General features: G+C 43.4%; 1 protein-coding gene across 4 annotated transcripts in view; it reads left to right on the forward strand.

Moving 5' to 3' along the window:
- Window positions 1–5,220: 5,220 nt before the first annotated feature.
- The window catches only part of PRXL2A (peroxiredoxin like 2A), an 85,244-nt gene continuing 68,509 nt past the window's right edge, over window positions 5,221–21,955 (forward strand). Inside the window, exon 1 of one of the 4 annotated variants that reach the window (XM_030203272.1) lies at window positions 5,221–5,317. Coding sequence is in view for 1 of the 4 variants with exons in the window: in XM_030203271.1 (XP_030059131.1) it covers window positions 19,222–19,237 (16 nt within the window). In the remaining 3 variants the exon portion in view is untranslated. Of the gene's footprint in view, window positions 5,318–5,461; window positions 5,511–6,105; window positions 6,183–19,128; window positions 19,238–21,955 lie in introns of those variants that run through there. The other 3 variants (XM_030203274.1, XM_030203273.1, XM_030203271.1) reach the window with 3 other exon arrangements.

The raw sequence follows: 21,955 nt of genomic DNA on the forward strand, positions 1-21,955 counted from the left end.
TCATTCTAGGTTACAAACTATTCTTCACTCTGCTTTTTTCTTCCTTGGTCCATCTTTATAGAACTCTTTGCCTTTTTTTCTTTGTATAGAACAGCCCAACCGACACTTCAAAGCTGCATTGACAACATCTTTTCTTTAATGCTTTTCCTTCTGACCCATGAATGTGTGGTTTGACTGGACGACAAGCATTTACGGGCTCCTTATCTATTACTTCCTGATTGCTTTTTAATTTTCTTTTATAATTGGCCTTCCTTTTCCTATTTCTGTATTTTATTGGTTTTATATTTGTTTTTAAACTGCTTTGATTTTATGAGCATATCTCTCTGTCAGCATCTTTTGCCATGTACATTATAACATTGGGCAGTGGAAGTGTTTGATCAGCATTGAATCTACAAATGCAGGATAAGTAGTCACCATTTATATTTTTATATATATTTTTGACATATACAAAGTTTGCTGTGTAAGACATGTTTACATTTAATATGTCTTTTCAATTTCTTTAATAAAGTGTAATTGGAGGTTTTGGTTCCGGTTGGCAGATGATCGATGTTATGCAGTAGGCTCAAGGGTTTGGAATAGCTGAGCACTATAGAAGACTTAATAGCCTGGGATTATGCGACCCTTTTATTGTGGGAACAATCTCTGTTGGTGAGTCAGGGACTTCGACAACCACAACGACAATTCCTGTATGTCTCGTTACTGCTGGTCCAGAAGACTATATTACACTGCTGGACTTCCTCGGAGTTGGTATCGGGGGAACTATGGAGAATTCGTATGTGAGAGGTGGGTAAATATGAGATTCAGGCCTACCGCGGCTCTCCCAGATTGAATAACCGACAATATGCTTATCTGTGGGCCTCCTGCTTAAATACGATGGGTTGGGGGGGGGAGGGGAACATAGGTTGGGAGAGTGCATGGGGGTGTATGTTGTGGTATGACATATAAGGTTTGAGAGGTGGTCTGAGTGTGAATGGTGGATAGGGGTAATACAAAAATGCAATGCAGGGTGTTGGGGACGGTTTTTTGCATTGGATGGTATAATGTATAAAGTTCGCGTGTGTTAATATCTGGAATTGCAGAGCTCTTTGTATAAATCAGACGTGACTGTTTATTTCCACTTGGACATTGGCACTGTGTATTGCAATAAAAACAATAATTAAAAAAAAAATAGCCTGGTCACTGATATAAGTCTGATGCCCCCAGTTCCTTTTTTCCTCCTTTTTCTTTCTTCTTTCTCTCCTTTTCTCAACATCACAAGTTCTTTTGTTCCCTTTTGATTCATGATTGTCTGTGAGGAACATTAGTTTGCATTCTAGATGAAGGATTGTTTCCCCTTTCTTGTTATTGATTTTACGAAAGGCAGTATATCAAGACCCAATAAACTAAACTTTAAGAGGTAGTTAGTGCATAGAGCTTGTGCGATTTTATACATGCCTATTTCTGCTCATAAAATGCTATCTTACCTTTAGAAATGGCTTGTGAAAGTACCTCTAACGTAGGAGTTCAAGTTCAACCAATAAATGTTACCTAATTCTTTGCCAACTTCTGTATAAAAGGAATGTTCCTTATTTGTTCTATAAGGCTCAGGAGAGAAATTGATCATTAGATTTTCATCTCTCATAGAGTGAGGTTTGTGTGCTGTGGGAAATGCTTGTTTGAAGGGCACTGCCGTCACAAGGAGCTGCAGTGGAAATCAAATCTTGTTTCCCTGGTTCTCAGCCCACTGCACTACCCATTAGGCTACTCCTCCACTCCATCAGTTCTGACTGTGCTAATGCTGAACAAAAGATTAACGAGACAGTTGTCTAGCACAGAAATGTTGAAAGTATCTGAAGATAACTCTAGATTTTATTCTATGCACATAGGTCCGCATTGATAGTGGCCATAGACAGTAACGGCGGTAGGGAGCTCAGCACATAATGATAAATATTTTTCATTACTTCTGCATTTGTGACAAGAAGATACTTGTTAATCTCTGCTTTTATGCATTTAAGACCACTAATTTCTGGATTATGCCATGTTCTCATGTCAAACATTTGCTGACTGACAGCTCCACACTGATGCTGAACAGGAGATTAATGAGAGAGTTGTCTAGCACAGAAAAAGAGGAAAGGGAAACTCAGAAGACATGGTGATTCACTTGTTGTTGTCTTATGACATGGACTCAGTTTTCCATGAGACAGTTAGGGCACAGAATAAAAAGCTTCCATTTCTATGCAGAAAATCTCACTTAGCCCTGAAATCCTCAAGGAACCTTTCTCATGGATACCAGGTTTATTTTTTCAAATTATGTCGCCCTTTTACTAATTTTGAACTAAATCCACTGTTTTGCTCTAAGAACTGTTAAAGAAGTCACCTTTCTTAAGATTACTATTCAAGTTTAACAAACCGAAGCCTCAACTACCCGAAGGGAAGTGATAGACTTTTCAAAAAACCTCAGTGAGATTATCTATCACTGGCTTCTGTCTGACTGAAAAAACAATGGTGGGAAACAACTCCTAACACTGGGAGAAAACCCCACCATTGAAAAAAAACAGTCCGGACATGAAAAATCCAAATCCAAATAAAAGTATGGTGTCTTCTAATCTCAGTTCTGTTTGAAAGTCTTGAATATCACAGTTCAATAGGATAGAGATACAGCAAAATTTTTAATGAGAATAAGTACTTAGCTTTGAGGAATGCTGCTTCATTAATGGCCTCCACAATATTAGTCTCAAATTCATGTGGAGAAACATCTTGTAACACCAGTAGCTTCAATCCAATACCCCAACAAAGGGTCCCCTTGTTTCACTAATGGTTAGTGCAGAGGGGCTTTGATCCTGGTGACATGGGTTTGATTTCCACTGCAGCTCCTTGTGACCTTGGGCAAGTCACTTAACCCTCCAATGGCCCAGGTTTAAAAAATAAAATAAAATTAGATTGTGAGCCTTCTTGGGACAGAGAAAGTACTTGCATGCAATGTATACAGCACTGCTTATATCTAGTAGCACTATAGAAATGATAAGTAGTAGAATTTTAATGGAGTATGCAGTCATTTTACAAGACTATTATCTACCGTGTGATCAAAGAGATTTTGCAAGTGCATAGGAGCAAGGAGATACTTTGAGGTGTCATACAGATAGGGGTGTAACCACCAGGTCGCCTGGGCCCCTTCACTTTTCCCTCAGGCCCACCCAACAGCTGGGCACACTGTTCTTGTAGCTAGTGAGGATTCCCGAGCTCTGCCAGTTGAAGTAATCTGGAGCCCACCCTGAACAGTGCAAAAATATAGCAGTTGACAGAGCATGCTCAGTTCCCACTGGATTACTGCCTAATTCTGATCTCATGAGACTAGCATCAGGCAGTGCTAACCCACCAGTACACAGTGTACTGGAGATGCCACCATCAGCAGCTCAAAGTGTTGCTGCTGATTGCTGCACTTTTGTACTGCACTACATAGTTGACTCAGAATGGGTTCCAGATTTCTTCAGCTGGCAGAGTTTGGGGATTCCTGCCACCTAAGGTATTTTTGGTTTGCATTTTGGTGAAGTGGCAGGGTAAAAGAGAGAAGAGGAAAGGGGGTGCCTAGTGCCTGTCCATGTTATCATTTGGCACTCTCCTCCACCAAAAGGATTTGTTTCTGGCAATGTCATTGGTTACCCACTATAAGGGCAATTCTACAAAATAAGTGTTAACATTTACTCACATTACAGACTAGATTCTGTAAATTGTGCCCAAAAATATCAGCGTGGAATAAAATTATGCATTGAGCGGGATTCTATAATGGGCATCCTCACTTTATAGAATAGCGTCTAATGCACACCTAAAGTAAGTAGCCTGCTGAAAGCAGGTGTAAATGCCGGCACCTAAATTAGGCACAGATCAGGTGCATTCTATAAAAATGTGCGTAATTCATAGGAACGCCCCCTAAACAAACCCCCCCCCCCAAAAAAATACACATCCTAGGATTTACACGCAGCTCATTATAGAATACAATCTGCACGTAAATCCCAATTAAGGCCAATTCATGTCAATAATTGGCATTGAGTGGCTTATTAATCAATTAAGTTAAGCATGCAAATTGCAATGCAAGCTGATTTGTGTGCACAACTTTAGTTACCATATATAGAATCCAGGGCTATGTGTGTAAATGGTTAGAATACTAGCATATAAGTGTGTATGTGCGCATTCATATGGAAATATGCCAACATGCTACTTAACCACTATTTTGCAAATACATGCTTGACTTACATAGCATGTATTACATGGGAGGGACATAGGCAGGGCTCCCACTTATCTCTGTAACTTACAGAATAGCTATGATGAGCATCCCTACCGCATCTAAGTGCTTGCACTTACACCATCTGTATGGCTGGCATAAGGTGTAAGCTCTAGGTTCCATTATAGAATAGGCTCCTATCATGCGCCCTGCAACACCTAAATGGAAGTGCCCAGTTATAGAAGCTAAGGTTGCCAACTGAATCCATATTTGCCAGACAGGGTTGATCCAGTCCTAGGTTTACCCCATTGCATGCAGGGACTTGTAGTCTTACTTTGCTTAGGGACTGCAATGGGGATATCAGAAGTACAAGTCCCTGTATGCATCTGGGTGCAGGTACACCCAGGACTGGAACATCCAGAGTGAAGGGGGGAGATCTGGATCCAGATGGCAAGCCTAGCCTAACCCGCCCCTCCCCCCCCACCCACACACACACAGACACACTTGTTTGAGTTTCTTTTGTTGTTTTGGTTTTTTGTTTTAGGGAATGCATATATTGGGCTCACATGGTTAAACTAGGCAAGAACTGCATTTGGTAACCCCCCACCGGATGTAGTAGATTCTAAAAATAGAACAATTAGGAAATCTGAACATTAGAAGCTCTGGGTACAGAGGGGTAAACCTTGTTGAGCAAACTTGGAGGCTGGAACCAACTGACATCCCTAATTCAAGGGGTAGTGTTGTAGTAAAAGGTGAAGACGTTTTAATAAAACCACCACAAATATTATATCCGAAGCAAAAAGAAAGGAAACATGGGAATCCCCAAAAGCAACCCCCCTCCATCCCCTGAAAAAAAATTAACAAAAAGGCGATTTTCAGACATCCCAGCAGGCAGCAGCCAGCCTCAGCTGCAGCTTTAACTCGTTCAGGGTCACAACGAGTCGTCTCGAAGACAGGCACAGCCGATTGGTGGCTCAGCTCCGAGTCCCTCCCCCGGCGACAGGGACTCTCCAATGCGCGTCCATGTGAGAGAGGGTGGTGTGAGCGAGTGGCTGGCCCCCGCCCCCGGTGTGGCGCGTGGTGCCTGGAGAATGAGAGAGTGAGCTTCATGTAGGCAATGTGAGTACAGGGGCACGGTGGGTAGGCAGCCGTGGAGCCGGGAGGTCTGCATATTCTGACCTTGCATCTTTAAAGAATTATCACCAGGGCGAATGGTACCGGGAGGGGCAGTTATTGAGTTATGAATGTGCTGGGCTCGTTACATAACACCAGCTGCATTACCTCCTCTCTGATCTTAGGAGAGTGCTGCACTGTAAATTAATTTACTTGTCTGTCTCTTATTTTAGATTTTTCCTCTCTATAATGTGGTTTATTAGATTTAACAAATCTTTGAAGCTTTCTGGGATGGTGTCAGGGCAGCCTTTTCCCAGGCTGTAGTAAGAAGTTTATTTTTGTGGTTTATGTATATTATTTATGGTAATTGGCGTTAAGCTGATAGTATCTGCACTGCTAAACTGTAGCTCATTGCTCGTTAGCTGTGGAGCACTGCAGTGTATAAAGGCTGGATGATCATTACATAAAACTGCTCCCAGTATATAGAAATATGTTTCATAATCCAAGGGACCCAGCTCCGTGGGTACTAATGAATGCCGTACCCACGGAGCTGTGGCCCTTGGATTATGAAACGGATTTATATGTACTGCGTCTACTATGCAGCGTCATGTTTGTAGCCTCAAAACTAGCAGTAGGCGTGCTTACTGGATCGACGAGGCAGATCCTAGGGTGGGGGGTGCAGGGCCTGGTGCTGATTAGCGAGATGGGGTTCAGTAATGCTCATGTGCATGGCTGCACCTGTGTATAAAGTGGAGATCATGGTGCCGGTGAAAGAGGCTATCATAGCAGTTCAGGGGTCTTGGGGTGGCCCGGAGGACATGGTTTTAGAGCCACACAGGATAGCAGATGTCTCTAATCACGGGATAGAGCGGTAACTTTGGAAGGGAGCATAATTTTCTTGGTAATGGGGAGAAGAAGAAGAGAAGGTTGTATTTGCAGATGTCTCAAATCAAGGGGTAGAGCTGCAACTTTGGAAGGGGGAAGGAGGTGATATATGACAATGTAGGCCTGAAAAGAAGAACCAATAGGAAGTGAGAAAATTGAGGTAGTCAGAATGAGGTGAAGAGTTAATGGAAGTTAGGCAAACACGTTTCCTCTAAAGGGTTAGGGTTCATGGTTGTATCTCCTCCTTTCTCTTGTTGCTTATGGGGTCCAAATATGTCAGATAAACACTGACTAGTAAAGCAGTGGGCTAAGGGAAGCTGGAGTTTAAATCGGTACTTAATTTCTGGGGAAAAGCAAAACCTGCATGTAATCCTGGTCTCGCCACACGTTCTGGGCACCAGCTAGCTCTCTGGGTCAGGTACCCAAAACTAGGGCTACAAAAGGCGGTAAATAAATCCTAATAATAAATAAACTGAGCTGGGTGCAGGCTGGGGCCGGGCTTGATCCCAGTAGGCTATAGGGTTTTAAATCACACTTTATTTTTTTTACCAGTCTGTGAGCAAATTGACTTAACTCGTACTCTAAAATAACTCTCTTCAGGTTTTATATTAAATGCAAAACACAACTTTACTGGCATGCAGCAACAGGCAGATATCCAGACTTCATGTTTTTCTTGTAACGGTTCACTTTGCGGAAAGAGGTTTTTGTACCAATCAAGACTTTTGGTGTATAGTTCCAACTACTAAATTAAGTTTCTTTTGAAAATCCTAGTGTATTTACATGTTTACACTTCTAACCAGTCCTCCCAACGTTCATCCTTTCTGGTAGAATAATCCAAAGCTGTGGCTTTCCGCTCCTTCGGCAGCAAGCTGCCCCGCTGGGCTTTTACCCAGCTGCCGGACCCAATCAGGGTTGGACCTCTCTGTCCTACTCCTCCAGAGGTACACTTCTTCAAGTCCTCACTATGCCTCAGCCTTGCTGTTTCCCAAATTTTCAATGGCCTGATGTAGGTCTCTTGAAACATAGTCCATGTTGGTGACAGGTCCTTCAGCGATATAAGCTAAGTAGCTTTTATTATTTATTTGTAACATTTATACCCCGCACTTTCCCACTCATTAGCAGGTTCAATGCGGCTTACATAGTACCGTATTTTTTGGACTATAAGACGCACTTTTTTCCCCCCAAATTTGGGAGGAAAATGGGGGGGTGCGTCTTATAGTCCGAAGGTAGACTTCTCCCTACTCACGCGATCTTCCCTGGTGGTCTAGTGACGTCGGGGCAGGAAAGAGCCTCCTCTTTCCTGCCCAGCGCACTGCTCTCCATCCTCCTGTATGCAGCCTGACGGTCTTGGCGAGATTCAAAATGGCCGCCGAGACTTCAATTCTCGGCGGCCATTTTGAATCTCGCCAAGACCGTCAGGCAGCAATGCATACAGGAGGATGGAGAGCAGTACGCTGGGTAGGAAAGAGGGGGCTCTTTCCTGCCCCGATGTCACTAGACCACCAGGGAAGATCGCGTGAGTAGGGAGAAGTGGTGACAGGGCCGGGGGGAGGGCGATCCCGAACTCGGAGGGAGGGAGGGATTCGGACAAGACGCACCGGAGCACCTAGGTTTTAGAGTTGGGAAAAAGGAAAAAAAAATTTTTCCTATTTCCCTACTCTAAAACCTAGGTGCGTCTTATGGTCCGGTGCGACTTATAGTCCGAAAAATACGGTAAATCAGGTTAACAAAGTAATATAGAATGGGTGCAGCTGTAATATAGTAAGTAAAGAGGTGGTCGTTTATGTGTGGATAGGTAAGATGGGCAAGGAAGGAGGATGGAAGAGGTAGGGGAATGGGAGGAGGGTGTGTATTGGGATTAATGTGTTGTTTAGTATGGGAAAATGTAAGGGAGGGGTAGGAAGAGGGATATACTAGAAAGGATTAAATAGGGGAGCATATTCCAGGTTCTGTTTTCATAGTCTGATCCGGTAGTGCAGATGGACTTGTAGTTTGTCAGGTTATTGTAGGCTTGCTTGAAGAGGTAAGTTTTTAGCAGCTTCCGGAAAGGTAGAAGGTTATTGACTATTCAAATGGATCTTGGTAAGGCATTCCAGAGTTGGATGCCTATGATGGAGAAGTTGGATGCATAATATGTCTTGTACTTTAGTTCTTTGTAATTAGGAAGATGCAAGTTGAGATACGTTTGAGAAGATTTGGAGCCATTTCTGGCTGGAAGGTCAATCAGATTATATATGTAACCCGGGGCTTCTCCGTAGATAATCTTGTGAATCAGCGTGTGGACTTTGAAGTATATTCGTTCAGTAATAGGGAGCCAATGGAGCTTTTCACGGAGAGGAGTTGCGCTTTCAAATTGCGACTTACCAAAAATAAGTCTGGCAGCTGTGTTTTTGGGCGGTTTGAAGTTTTTTTAGGATTTGGGCCTTGGATCCAATGAAAATACTGTTACAGTAGTCAACGTGGGTAAGTTCAGTGGATTGAACCAAGTTGCGGAAGGTATTTAGGGGAAGATATGATTTCACTCGTTTCAGCATCCATATCATATTGAATATTTTCTTTGTCGTGGCACTTGCGTGATTTTCCAGAGTTAGATGGTTGTCTAATATTACTCCTAAAATTATACGTTTTGAAAATATACAAAAAGTTTGTAGGAAGATTATAAGTTTCAATAGTAAGTTATTTGACCTATGTGACCCATTGTGAAAAGAGTCACTGCTGAGGTCAAAGTATACTCATCTGCTATATTATTGTGTTAAAGTTGAGGTCCTGGGCTTTTGTTGAAGGAAAGATGGCTTATAGGGCAGGAATTGAAGAGAGAATACTGTTTCATGGTAGTCCTATTATTAGGTTTTAATTTGCTTTCTCAAGTTTACCTCATTTACTGTATTTATATTTGGTCATTTTTATTATTATGCTGTTAAAATTGTAAGGTTTTTTTTTTTTTAATGTTAAACTGTACCTGCTGTACACCACCTTGGGTGAATCTCTTCGTTAAAGGCAGTTAATAAATCCCAATAAATAAAATAGCAGATGGACAAGCAGCCCTGGAAATATTCAGAGCACAAGCAGAGGGAAGCAGAACCAGAGACTGGAAACAAGATTAGAAAAATAAAATCACCAGACAACAAATTATTTTATTTCTGTATAGTGATTGAAATATGTCAGTTTTATATTTTGCACTGGGCAGTAGGAAATGCATTTATTTATCTTTCTCTGGTGTTGTAGTGAATGTAGAATTTTGCATCTGAAGGATTCAGTTTAGATTTTGTTTACATTCGTTCTTTTTGTGGTCATTTCTCTTGTATTTGACGAGGGGGACCCGGCTATCAGGTCTGCATGCTTGACTGAGACCAGGTGTTCTGGTTGCACTGCCATTGATTGGGTTTGTGGCCCCACATGGGAAGATATGTCAGCCCTCCTTCAGCGCTTTTGGATCCAAAGCGGCCCCGATTTGAAAATGAGTGAAGACCTATGAGGAAAGGCTAAAGCGGCTAGGGCTGTTCAGCTGGGAGAGAGACGGCTGAGGGGAGATATGATAAAGGTCTTTAAAATACTGAGTGGAGTGCAACGGGTAAACGTGAATCGTTTGTTTATTCGTTCCAAAAATACTAGGACTAGGGGGCACGCAATGAAGCTACAAAATAGTAAATTTAAAACTAATCAGAGAAAATCTTGCTTCATGCAACGTGTAATTAAACTCTGGAATTCATTGCTAGAGAATGTAGTAAAAGCAGCTTAGCGGGGTAAAGTCCATATCCATTATTAAAATGGACTTAGGAAAATCTCACTACTTATTTCTAGGATAAGCAGCATAAAATGTATTGTACTGTTTTGGGATCTTGCCAGGTACTTGTGACCTGGATTGGTCACTGTTGGAAACAGGATGCTGAGCTTGATGAACCTTCAGTCTGGCCCAGTATGGCAATACTTACGTACTCGGTCCGTGCCTGGTGCAACCATTATATCCTCAGGGAGAATATGTGGTCATATCACAGTTGGAACCATCACTGCACATTCGATGTTCCGCCTCCCTAATGTATGTACATACATCCAGACCAGATGTAAGGCCTTCACCATATATTGGATAATGTAATAAACTTAAATTAACACATTTATATATTTATCAGAAAGAAACATTACCCAGCCCAAACCCTGCTGACACAATCTTATACTAAATGTGTGGAGGTACATGCATATTCAGTGACACTAATGTAACTGACCACAAACCAAACAGTCAGAGTTGTACAAAACAGTATGCACAGAAAAATAATATAATCACTTCCCTTGAGGATATCTCGTGCCCGTGTTGGTGCTCAAAAACATACTCATACATTCATATCCTCTCTTTCTCACGATCTCAATGCATCTTCCCTTTAACTCTGGCCGAGTTTCACACATCTTCATCAGAAAGGGAAATCATAACAAAACCATTCTAAACCTGTAACGGACATCAACCCCGAGTGGGTTCGTGTCTGGAAACCCCCACACCCCGGCCAGAGTGATAAATATATAAATGTGTTAATTTAAGTTTATTACATTATACAATATATGGTGAAGGCCTTACATCTGGTCTGGATGTATGTACGTACATTAGGGAGGTGGAACATCGAATGTGCAGTGATGGTTCCAACTGTGATATGACCACATATTCTCCCTGAGGATATAATGGTTACACCAGGCACGGACTGAGCATATTTTTATACACAAAAGTTTTTGGGGGGTGTAGATTTATTTTTAAATTGTATTAAGCGAAGATTCAAAAAAATTGTTTAGCCCAAGGTGATGTATGATCTGTTTTGCAGACTTGGGGATTTACAAATAGCTTCCAAATTCATAAGGTTAATACTTACGTACTGCCCTAATCCATTCTGTCTTCTCCTGCTGTTTCTGCCCCTGCCTGCCCACCTGCCTCCTCCCCAATCTCCACAGTTCCACTTCCTTTTTGTCTACAAATTAATCCTTGATTTAATTCCTGCTCCCTCCACCTCCACTCCTTGCCACTTGGGCATGTTACTTTATGTCGCCTCACCCTATGCTTGGAATAATCTCCCCAAGTCCATACGCCAAGCCCCCTCCTTGCCCATCTTCAAATCCTTGCTCAAAGCACACCTCTTCAATGTCGCATTCGGCACCTAACCATTATACCTCTATTCAGGAAATCTAGAATGCCCCAACTTGACATTTCATCCTTTAGATTGTAAGCTCCTTTGAGCAGGGACTGCCCTTCTTTGTTAAACTGTACAGCGCTGCGTAACCCTAGTAGCACTTTAGAAATGTTAAGTAGTAGTATCTCCTATTGTCTTAGGTGTCTCCATTGTAAGCTTACTCGAATTCTAATAAAACTTTAAGCTGCCCTGGGCATTATTTGGAGAGGCTGGTTAAAAATCCTCAATGGGAAATATTTTCAAAAGCTTAAAGTTTAGTCTTTTAATTGCATGTGCTTTTAATGGTGACTGAGTGGCGAAGCCTATGTGGACAAAATAAACCACTTAAAATGAAAATAGTGAATCTGATCTCCAAACTGCCACCGGGCTATCCATTTCTTACATAAGAACTGTGAGTGTTTGATTGTTTGTGATTAGATTTTAGTGTTAACTTAGAACATTGGTTCCCAAACTTGCTCCTGGAGGCACCCCAGTTACTCAGGTTTTCAGACAGTGGTGTACCAAGGGGGGTGGGGGTGGTCCGCCCCGGGTGCACGCCGCTGGGGGGGGTGCCGCGCACCTGTCGGCTCCGCTCGTTCCGTGCTCCCTCTGCCCCGGAACAGGTTACTTCCTGTTCCGGGGCAGAGGGAGCATGGAACGAGCGGAGCCGACAGGCGCGCGGCACCCCCCCCCCCCTGCAGGTAAAAATGCACCCGGGGGGGGGTGTCCTTTTGCCATGGGTGGGGGGGTTGCGCTGCACCCAGGGGGGGGGCGCATCGGCGATCCGCCCTGGGTGTCAGCCACCCTAGGAACGTCACTGTTTTCAGCATACCCACAATGAATATTCATGAGATAAATCTACATGCTGTGGGGGCAGTGCATGCTAATCTCTCTCATGAATATTCATTGTGGGTATCCTGAAAACCCGAATGGCTGGGGTGCCTCCAGGACCAGGTTTGTGAACCACTGACCTAGAAGCAGACAAGGGAGGAAAACTTGCAGAGGATGGCTCTTGGAATACTTCCCAACCCCTATGTGTGTTTGAATGAAGCTATACTTAAACATTCTGTTCTTTTGGAAAGTAATAAGCAAAAACTAAAAATGATGATATATCAAACATTAGACATCAAGTGTTAACAGATTTCCAAGGGTAGATTTTACAGTTTAACCACGGGTTGCAGCTGTCCCATGACAATAGATATTGATACTGCCTCTTAGTAGTTAAGCTTAGCAATAAGTAGCCAATTACTTGGTGCAATCACTAGATGTCACCATACATGGTGACCACTAGGAAAACTATACAAATATACATCTCGAGCACTAAGAACCAGCCCAGTAGGAAAAGGGTGTGACCTGGGGGGGGGGGGGGGGGGGGGGGGGGGGAGGTCATGCTTGGTGGAAAAAAATATGTGGAGCATGCCTTATGGAATTATTAGAAAATCAGGAGAGTAAATTGGGGGGAAAAACAGTTTTAAAAGCAGCAATTCCCCTAATTGCTGTTGATCAGTGTATTACTATGCTGCAGAAGATGGAACTGTTTTCACATAGAAGAGCAGAGGGTCATTTGGAGGGGAGGAGGAGTCCTTTTTTTTCTCTGAAACCTCTAGTCTGTTCTGCACTTTTTCACAATTTTTTCCCATACCAAATTTTCCTCCCATTCATTTACCTTTTATTTTATTTTATAACATATAGGTGGTATATAATCAAAGTGGTTCACAAATGAAATCACCGTTCAAAACCTTTCCTTTCCCATTCTTTATAATAACACTTTTAACATTTCCTGGGTACTCTTTCCCTAATTTCTGATGTAGCTCAACTTGAACCCTTTATTACTATCAGATAGTTATTTTTACACCCCTCCCCCCCCCCCCCAACAGACACAAATATTCTTTGACTCATTTGTAAAAAAATTTCCCAGCATGCTTTGGGTGAGGAAACATAAACCTCTCGCCTTCTATTGCCAGAGAAGTGACACAGCATTGTCTAGTTGCTGTGTACACATGGTACAAGGTGCAGTCTCACACTGCAAATGTCTTTGAGGATCCATTCTTATCTATCTAGCAATTACTGTGTGTAATAGAAAAAACTTGGATATGGTTGTAAGCCCTCAAAGTGTGTGTGTATATATATTTATGTAGGGGCTGTAAAATTTGCAGTTAAAGCATTTTAACATGGGATTTTATCGCGTGGTAACTGCAGATTTTACGTGGCACTTTTTAAGGGCTTCCCACTTTTTTTTGTCTTTGGTCTTGCATAATGTAATCATTAGCGCGCGGTCCCTGTAGGATGTTAACATGGGACCAGTTACTGACTCTTATTTAGGAGGTGCTAAGTTGGCCTGTGTTATCTCTGCATTAGCCAGTTAGTGTGTGCTAAGTGTAACATGCTAGCTGGCTAATGCTTCCATGCCCATTCTTCACCCATGCCTCCCCCCCCCCCCCCCCAAACAAAATTCTGAAAAATATGCGCAGGTTAACACATGGTAACAGCCGAACTACCACATAACTTCTTAATGTGTTTATGCAGTAGCCTGTTAACGTGCGCTAAGCACATGTTAAGGGCTTAATGCCTTTTAGTAAATATGCCCTTTAATTTCACATATATCGCCTGCAGGCCCCAAAGCTTTCAGAACAGTGCATATTCAGGTTTGGTAAGTATATTTGTGTGTACGAATTGCATACTATTACGAACTATAATCATCGTAAGATGTGAAATTGTCCCCTTCTACACATCTCTAAGGTAATGTGATGTGGGATAAACTGCAGATTCCATATTGCTAATCATTCAGTATTCTTCTTAAAGAAAGGCAGCCTTAGGATCTGAGAGGAAGAAGTCTAGTCATTCAGGCTTAAGACTGCATCCTGCAGCTGAATCCCACAGGTGTTAACTATCAGCTGGTGGTCAATATTGCATCCAGTACACCAAGATTCAAGCTAAGGTGAAGTAGGATTTGTGATGGGGAATCTGTGCTAGAAGCGTCCATGGTTATGCCCATGCTGAGTTCTACTGGCCTGCACAAGGTGCAGCTCTAGCTGCAGATGAATGGTGTCCTGTTGCCTGGCCCTCATGAACTTTGGGATGTATTGATGAGGTTTTAATGTATGTTTACAGCACCTGCTTTGCAAAAGATTCCCTATCACTGAAACAGTGTCCAAAGAGAACTGTTGAAATTGCCTCCAGGTTTTATTTATTTATTTTATGTATTTATATACTGCCTACAGTACTGTTCCTAATGGGTTCACAGTCTAAGTAGTATGTTGTACCTGGGGCAATGAAGAGCTAAGTGACTTTCTCAGGGTCGCACAGAGCTGTGGAGGGCATTGAACCTGGTTCCCCAGGGTCTCAAACCACTGCCGACCCGTTAGTCAGCAGTGGGAATCGAACCCAGTTCCGCAACCCCTTGCACTAACCATTAGGCCACTCCTCTACTAACTATAATCTTATATGGGGAAGTGCCCATAACACAAGAGTGACCACACTCACTAGAGTGGTTTTATTTAAGGGCACAGGGGCAATTCTGTCTAGCTTACCTAAAGTCAGGTGTCTATACCCCCTAATTATATAAAAGTTGCCAAAAATTGCATGTGCAAATTTAATTGAGTTAATTTAACGCCAGTAATTGGCTAGCAACCAATTATTGGCACTAATTAGATTTAATTGGAATTCTAAGCATGAGTGTGTAGAAATGAGGGTCATGGGCAAAGGGGGGAGAGTTCCTAGCATTTACGCTCATTGTTATAGAATAAGGGGAATATGTGCCTAATTTAGGTGTACATTTGCATCTGTGTAAGTTGGTGCAAATGGTGACACCTAAAGTTAGGCACGATTCCCGGGCTGTTTTATAAGGGCTTGTTAATGGCAGTTGTTGGCGCTTAGGGCTGTTTTATAAGGGCTTGTTAATGGCAGTTGTTGGCGCTTAATTGACTAATTAGCTTACATACGGCTCAGGGATCCACTTCCAAATGTGGCAACCTATACAGAATCGGGGGTTTACAGAGGAAGTGCTTGGCACGCCCAGCCCCACACATGTTCACATTTCTCGCAGTTAAGCGCTGTAGAATTTATGCGCTAGTATTCTACAATAACACCTCAATGCAGTTATGTGTGTTACTTCAAATTAATGTTGGTTATTAGTTTAGTGTCAATTCCTGCCTAGTTAAGCAATTTAATTTACATGTGAAACTGCTGCTTTTCTTTAAATTGTGCACCCAAATACAGTCCCAAGGTGTGTAAATTTGCACTCGAGATTATATACTCGAATATAATAAAAAAAAATATTTTGCCAAAAAAAGGCATGAAAAATTAAATCTGTTTATATTCAGGTCTACCATCCTTCCCCCCCCCCTCCCCCCCCATGGCATCCGGCATTCCTGCCATTCCCTGAGGTGTCCAGCCTTGGCCAGTTTTACCATCCCCTGAATTAGAAACTCCCCCTCACTTCCTCCTTCCTATTTTACAAAGGCCTGCACCCCCCCACCCTTTTCCTACCTTACAGCCCTGGTGGTTCAGCGGTGAGCTGGGGCAGGCCCAATCCTCCTACGCTCCTGCACATGCGGTCTCTACCAAAAATGGCTGCCGCGAGTTCACATCTGTAACTCTCAGCAGCCATTTTTGGTATGGAGACTGCATGGGCAGGAGCTTAGGGGGATGGCTTCTGCCACAGCTCACCACTGAACTACCAGAGCTGTAAGGTAGGCCCAGGGAGGGGTCTACAGTGGGTCTGGGAGGGGGCCTTCATCTATACGATGGAGGGAGTGAGGGGGAATTCCCAGTTCAGGGGGAGGGGTGGAGCCAGCCACAGGAAGACACCTTGGGGAAGGGAGGAAATGGCAGGAATTCCAGGTGCCACAAGGGGGGGGAGGGAGGGAGGGAAAGAAGGAAAGGGGTCTACTTGAATATAAACCATCAATTTTATATTTGAGTTCATTTTTCCCCTAAAAAAGGTTGAGAAAATATTTTCTCTGTTTGGATGGGTTTATATTTGAGTATGTACAGTTGCTGTAGTGTGTTCTTTCATTTATACTAATGTGTATCATAGGTACTGTTCTTGCTCTTCTTGTCTCGGCTATCTTATGCTCCTAACCAAAACTGAATGATCAGTGTGGTATATATTAGTGATCAGGGGTATGATGAGCGAGCAGTGAAAGATAAGAACAGTTCCTTTTTGTCATCCTCTAGTAAAAGTCTTCTACCTGTTGAAGAAAAACCTTTTTTGCCCAGAGCAGCTACTTGCACCCTTTGTGGGGGTGGGAGAGAGGGGGAAAAACCTTTTTTGCCCAGAGCAGCTACTTGCACCCTTTGTGGGGGGAGGGGGCTTTGTACTGTTTGAGTTTGGTGGTTTTGAAGATCTGTGTTGGAGGTCAGGTGTCTTGAGGCCAGCCTTGGGAACAAGCGCAGACTTAAACGATCTTCTGCCAGGAAATTTCAAACCCCCTTTCCCCTCAGCCTGTACAGTGTACTGAAATCGAAAATGCTTTCATGCTGGAGACTTGTTTGTGCTGTGATTCAAGTCCACTGTGCTAGGAATACCCCACCATGAGATTGTGGTTTGTGGCAATGTGGATTGCAGGTGCTCTATTAGAAGCGGGGGGGGGGGGGGGGTTATTTTTTTTTTTAACTCTTACAAAAAAAAGTACAAAGCCTAGGGGACACAGTGAAGTTACATGGAAATACTTTTAAAACAAATAGGAGAAAATATTTTTTTTTCACTCAATGAGTAGTTAAGCTCTGGAACTCTTTGCTGGAGGATGTAGTAACAGTGTTTAGTATATCTGGGTTTAAAAAAGGTTTGGACAAGTTCCTGGAGGAAAAGTCCATAGTCTGCTATTGAGACAGACATGGAGAAGCCACTGCTTTTCCTGAGATTGGTAGCATGGAATGTTGCTACTATTTGGGTTTCTCTTGTTCTGAAACCTCTTGCTCCCCAGTGGTGGTACAGATGGTTTGAGGGGGGATACTGACCTTGGCCCAGATGCACTAAACTTTAACGACCCTTTAATGAAGAAAATTTCAACAGTAGCATGCATTAAAGGCCATTTTCCGACGACGCTAGCAGCTAACGAAAACGGAATGCAAACGAGTAACTACCATTCTAATGTGGACAATTCGGAATGCACTAACCATACCGACGATTGCACCCAATCAGTTACCGTGATAAATTTAACGTCAGTTCAGAGCTGTTGTTAAGGCCTGAGCTGTCAGACACGCATCAAAACAAAAATGAAAAAAGGATCGGGAGGGGGCAAAGGCGCTCGTCAGGAGTGTCCTTTATGAGCGTCCTTGCCCCCCCCCCCCCCCCCGCCCGAGGTCGCCACTGATCCCCACTCCCCCATGCTTAAAATCGTGCCTTTTGTAGGCAGCCCCGACTCCCCCTCTCTTCCTGCTTTTTTACAAAAAACAGCTCCTGCCATCCTCCGCCCCAAGGTCCTCTTGCGCCCCCCCCCCCGAGGTCGCCGCTGCTCCCCGCTTCCCCCACTTCCCAAAAATCAAAACTTTAAGCTGCCCCGGCCGGCCCCCTCCCTTCCTCTCTTCTCTTTCTCCCCAGCTCCACCTCCCGCCATCCTCCGCCGCCGGTGCCCCCCTCTGTCTTGCCGGGCCGTGCAGTGCCTCTCACCTCTGTGTGAGGACGCTGCACGGGGAAGAACAGCTGATCGCCTCCGTCCTCTGCAGTCTCCGACGTCCCTCCTTCCTCCTGGGCCCGCCCTCGCCCGTTTACGTCAAACGAGGGCGGCCCAGGAGGGATGTCGGAGACTGCAGAGGACGGAGGCGATCAGCTGTTCTTCCCTGTGCAGCGTCCTCATACATAGGTGAGAGGCGCTGCACGGCCCGGTAAGACGGAGGGGGGCACCGGTGGAGGGGGGAACGGCGGCGATGACCTCTGGGGGGGGCGGCGGGGGTGGGGTGGAGGATGGTGGGAGGCGGAGCTGGGGAGAAAGAGAGGAAGGGAGGGGGGCCTGCCGGGGCAGCTTAAAGTTTTGATTTTTGGGAAGGGGGGGAAACGGGGAGCAGCAGCGACCCCGGGCGGGGGGGGGGGCGCAAGGGGACCTCGGGGCGGAGGATGGCAGGAGCTGTTTTTTGTAAAAAAGCAGGGAGGGAGAGGGAGAGTCGGGGCTGCCTACAAAAGGCACCATTTTAAGCATGGGGGAGCAGCAGCGACCTCGGGCGGGGGGGGGGGGGGGCAAGGACGCTCCTGACGAGCGCCTTTGCTCCCCTCCCGAAACACTTGGTTTGGTTTTTTTTTTGCTGCTGTTTTGACGTTTGGGACATTCGCAGAGCAGCCAGCATAATGCTTGGCTTCTCTGCGCATGCTTTAGGGGCCGATTACCGACGGGGATTACACCAGTTTGATGCATTGTGCTTTACAATACCGCAGCGAACATGTGTGACTTGTTTTTTTGGTGCATTCTTCGTTTTTTTAAATTCGTTAGAGACTTCTATGTTTTAGATTTTTTAACGTTTGGTTGATGCATCTGGCCCCTTGTCTGGTGACCCAAGAGACCATAATAAATGCAGCTGCTGTGGAATGGGAGTTTGCTGTCAGCATCCTAGCTCTTCTCCTCCTCCCCCCCCCCCCCCCCCCCCCCCCAACAGCTTCCTGTATTTTGATTTTGCTGAAATCATCCCCAAAGGTTTCCTGACAGTCATGTAGAAATCTGGTGTTATTCACAGCTTACTGTACTTGTAGGCTGGTAGCTGTCAGGTGGTACTGGATATGGTGATCTGAGCAAATTTGTCATCTGCATAGTCCTGCCCACATCCAGCAGAAGTTTCTTATTTAAGCAGACCTGTTGAGAAATTCTAGGGTTCCCCTCACACAGTTATACCTGTGCTGAATTTCTGTATGGAGAGCGATCAGGATTCTGAACTGATGTGTGGTGATTAATGGTTCAGATAACCGGTGAGTGTAATTTTCTAAGCTGTTATTAGCCAGGCATTTGTCTCATCTTGAAGTATTGTGGGAGGTTTTTTTATTCCTCCTTTTTCCCTCCCTGCCCAAAAAATGACTTTACGTAAAGAGAATAGAACTTTCTTGGAGAAAATTTTAAACTGTATGTAGTTGTGTTGTTTTTTAAGTTGCTCACTTTAAAAAATGTATAACCTCGAATGCTTAAAAATTGAGTTCTGAAGTTGTTGGGAAAACTTTAGTCAGAGACAGTTTTTTTTTTAATTTCAAAAAAAGACTTTAGAACATTTAAAAAAAAAACCTGACTTGATTGCTACTTTTGACTTTAACAAATGTGAGGTGACTAAATTTGGGATGCATTAACTTGCATTTTACCCTTTCACTGTATCTGAATTCCTGCTTTCATCTTCTTAGAGATCTTTTGGAGTTTAAATATGCCCAAATATGCCAACTTCAGACATAGAACATCTGCTGGGTCTCTGAAGACTTCATGTGGACGGTCTTTGGTCTGGATGGCTGCTGCTAAACCAGCTTGTCATGTTATGTTATCCAGGGTCCCCTGGGGCTAATGCCAAGGTTTTGTCACTAGAAACTGTGCTGGCAGGCCTGTAGGGTAAAGTTTATTTATTTTTTTTTTAATTCTTTATTTATAATTATAACATATAATACACAAGTATATCACTTGTAACAGAAAAGATCGGCTATAAAGAACAACATATTCAGTTAACATTATTAATTAAGAATTTATATATTATAGTTTCCTAAAAGTCCACAATAGGAGTCCAATATCCCTAGACTGGAGACAAATCAAGATATATTATTTAAATAAAAAATAAGAAACAGACATGTTTTGGTCCTACAAAATTATATTGGGGTGCATCTAGCTGTTATGAAAGAGGAAAGTTGCTCAGGATCAAAGTAAACATACTTCACAGATTGATAATTAATTATACACTTGCACGGGTGTTTAAGATAGAATGTGGCACCCAATTGCAATACTTCTTGCTTCATATGCAAGAACTGTTTCCTACGTTTCTGTGTTTTCTTGGCAAGGTCTGGAAAAACACTGATATGCAAACCACGAAAAATGTTTTCCCTCTTTTGAAAGAATTTCCTTAAAATCCAGGCCTTGTCCGAGGAAAGCACCACAGTAGCCAGTAATGTTGTGGCTGTTATCTGTGCTGTATTGGACATTTCAAGCAGAGCTGAAACGTCCAAAGGTTGTTCATTTCTTTGTTGATTCTCTATTCCTCTCACAGGTAGATAATAGACCTGTGAGAATGGTGGTATGTCTTTTTCCTCAACCTCCCAAACTTCTTGAAAATAATTTTTTAGCATTTCTCTAGGCGAGAATAATGGTTGTTGAGGGAAATTAATAAAGCGTAAGTTGTTAGATTTTGAAATGTTCTCGAGTTTCAGATTTTCTTTGTAAATTAAGCAAATCTTTAACCATAGTTGTTTGAAGTGTCTGCATCTGTAGGATTTCTTTTTCTTGTTTAGCAACTACTGCTTTAAGTAATTTCATCTCATTTTCTATTTCCTTTACATTTCCAGTCAAAATCCCAACTTCTTCACTAATTTTCTTCACCTGGGGGCACAAAGTTTTCCCCAGTTCTGATATCAACAGCCACACACTATCCAAAGTTACTTCTTTAGGTTTTTGAGTAAATTTTTCAAAAGCCACATCCTCTGTTAAATCGCTTGAAGCATGCTTCTCACCTTCCACTTTCCTCTGTGCCCCCTCAGAAAGATGTTCCGCTGTACCGGCAGACAGGGGAGTAGATAATTCTCCCCCCTGTTTCTCCGCTATCACCAAGGCTGCTTCCTGCCCTAATTCGCCCCGTAACACATCAGGGATTTGGAGCGATGGGCGCTACTAGCGGGGAACTGCTTCGCAAAGGCTGAGGGGGTGGCGTCCTTCCGTCGGGGCTTAAAGACACTTCCAGTTCAAAGGGCAAGCCTCGCTCTCCAGCCTCGGGCTGCCCCTGCGAACCGCTCACCGACGAATTGGGACCCATGGCTCTCTGGAGGTACGTATCAATCGGGCCAGAAAGAGTGCTAGGTCTTTGCTGCTGGGCTGCAGTAGCAGCAGCTCTGCCTCGCCTCTTCGGCATTTTTTTCCTTTTATTTGAATTTTGAAAACCCCCGGAGCTCAAAAGCACGTCTGGTTCAATCAGCGGCCAAAGTTTATTTTTTTTTATCTCTTTGCAAAGTGCTGGGTCTTATCACTTGGGATGTTATTAGTAGAGGTTACACTTTTTCTCTGCATAGTTTTCCATTAAGTCCCAGTGATCTGTTCTTGACTTGTTTTTTATTTGTTGGTTCGATTTTGTTGGTGTTTAAATTGATTTTTATAGTGTCAGCCTGGTTTTTAAAATGTAATTAGGGTTCACAAGTAAAGCATAGATTTTAAGGGTTCTTGCTGAAGTACCAAGGATAGATCTACTGAAAATGTGTAAGTAAAAATGTTGCAGATCCTGTAAAGTGGGAAGCTGCCCTTACGGTGCAACCTTCCCTCCATGCCTTCTTTTTAGCTTGTCATGAGTTTTTGATACCAGGTCTGTAGTGAAATCAGATCTTGTCTTAGTGTTTGCTGCATGTTGGCTTTCCCGCAGCAAGTGCTACTACGGGTGTTAGTAAATTTTGAGAGACTGAGATCATACTCCACGTGCCCTGGCTTAGGAGTGAGGTTCATTCCTGTCATGTTATATG

The sequence above is a fragment of the Microcaecilia unicolor genome, chromosome 5 (genome assembly GCF_901765095.1).
Source record: "Microcaecilia unicolor chromosome 5, aMicUni1.1, whole genome shotgun sequence".
NCBI lineage: Eukaryota > Metazoa > Chordata > Amphibia > Gymnophiona > Siphonopidae > Microcaecilia > Microcaecilia unicolor.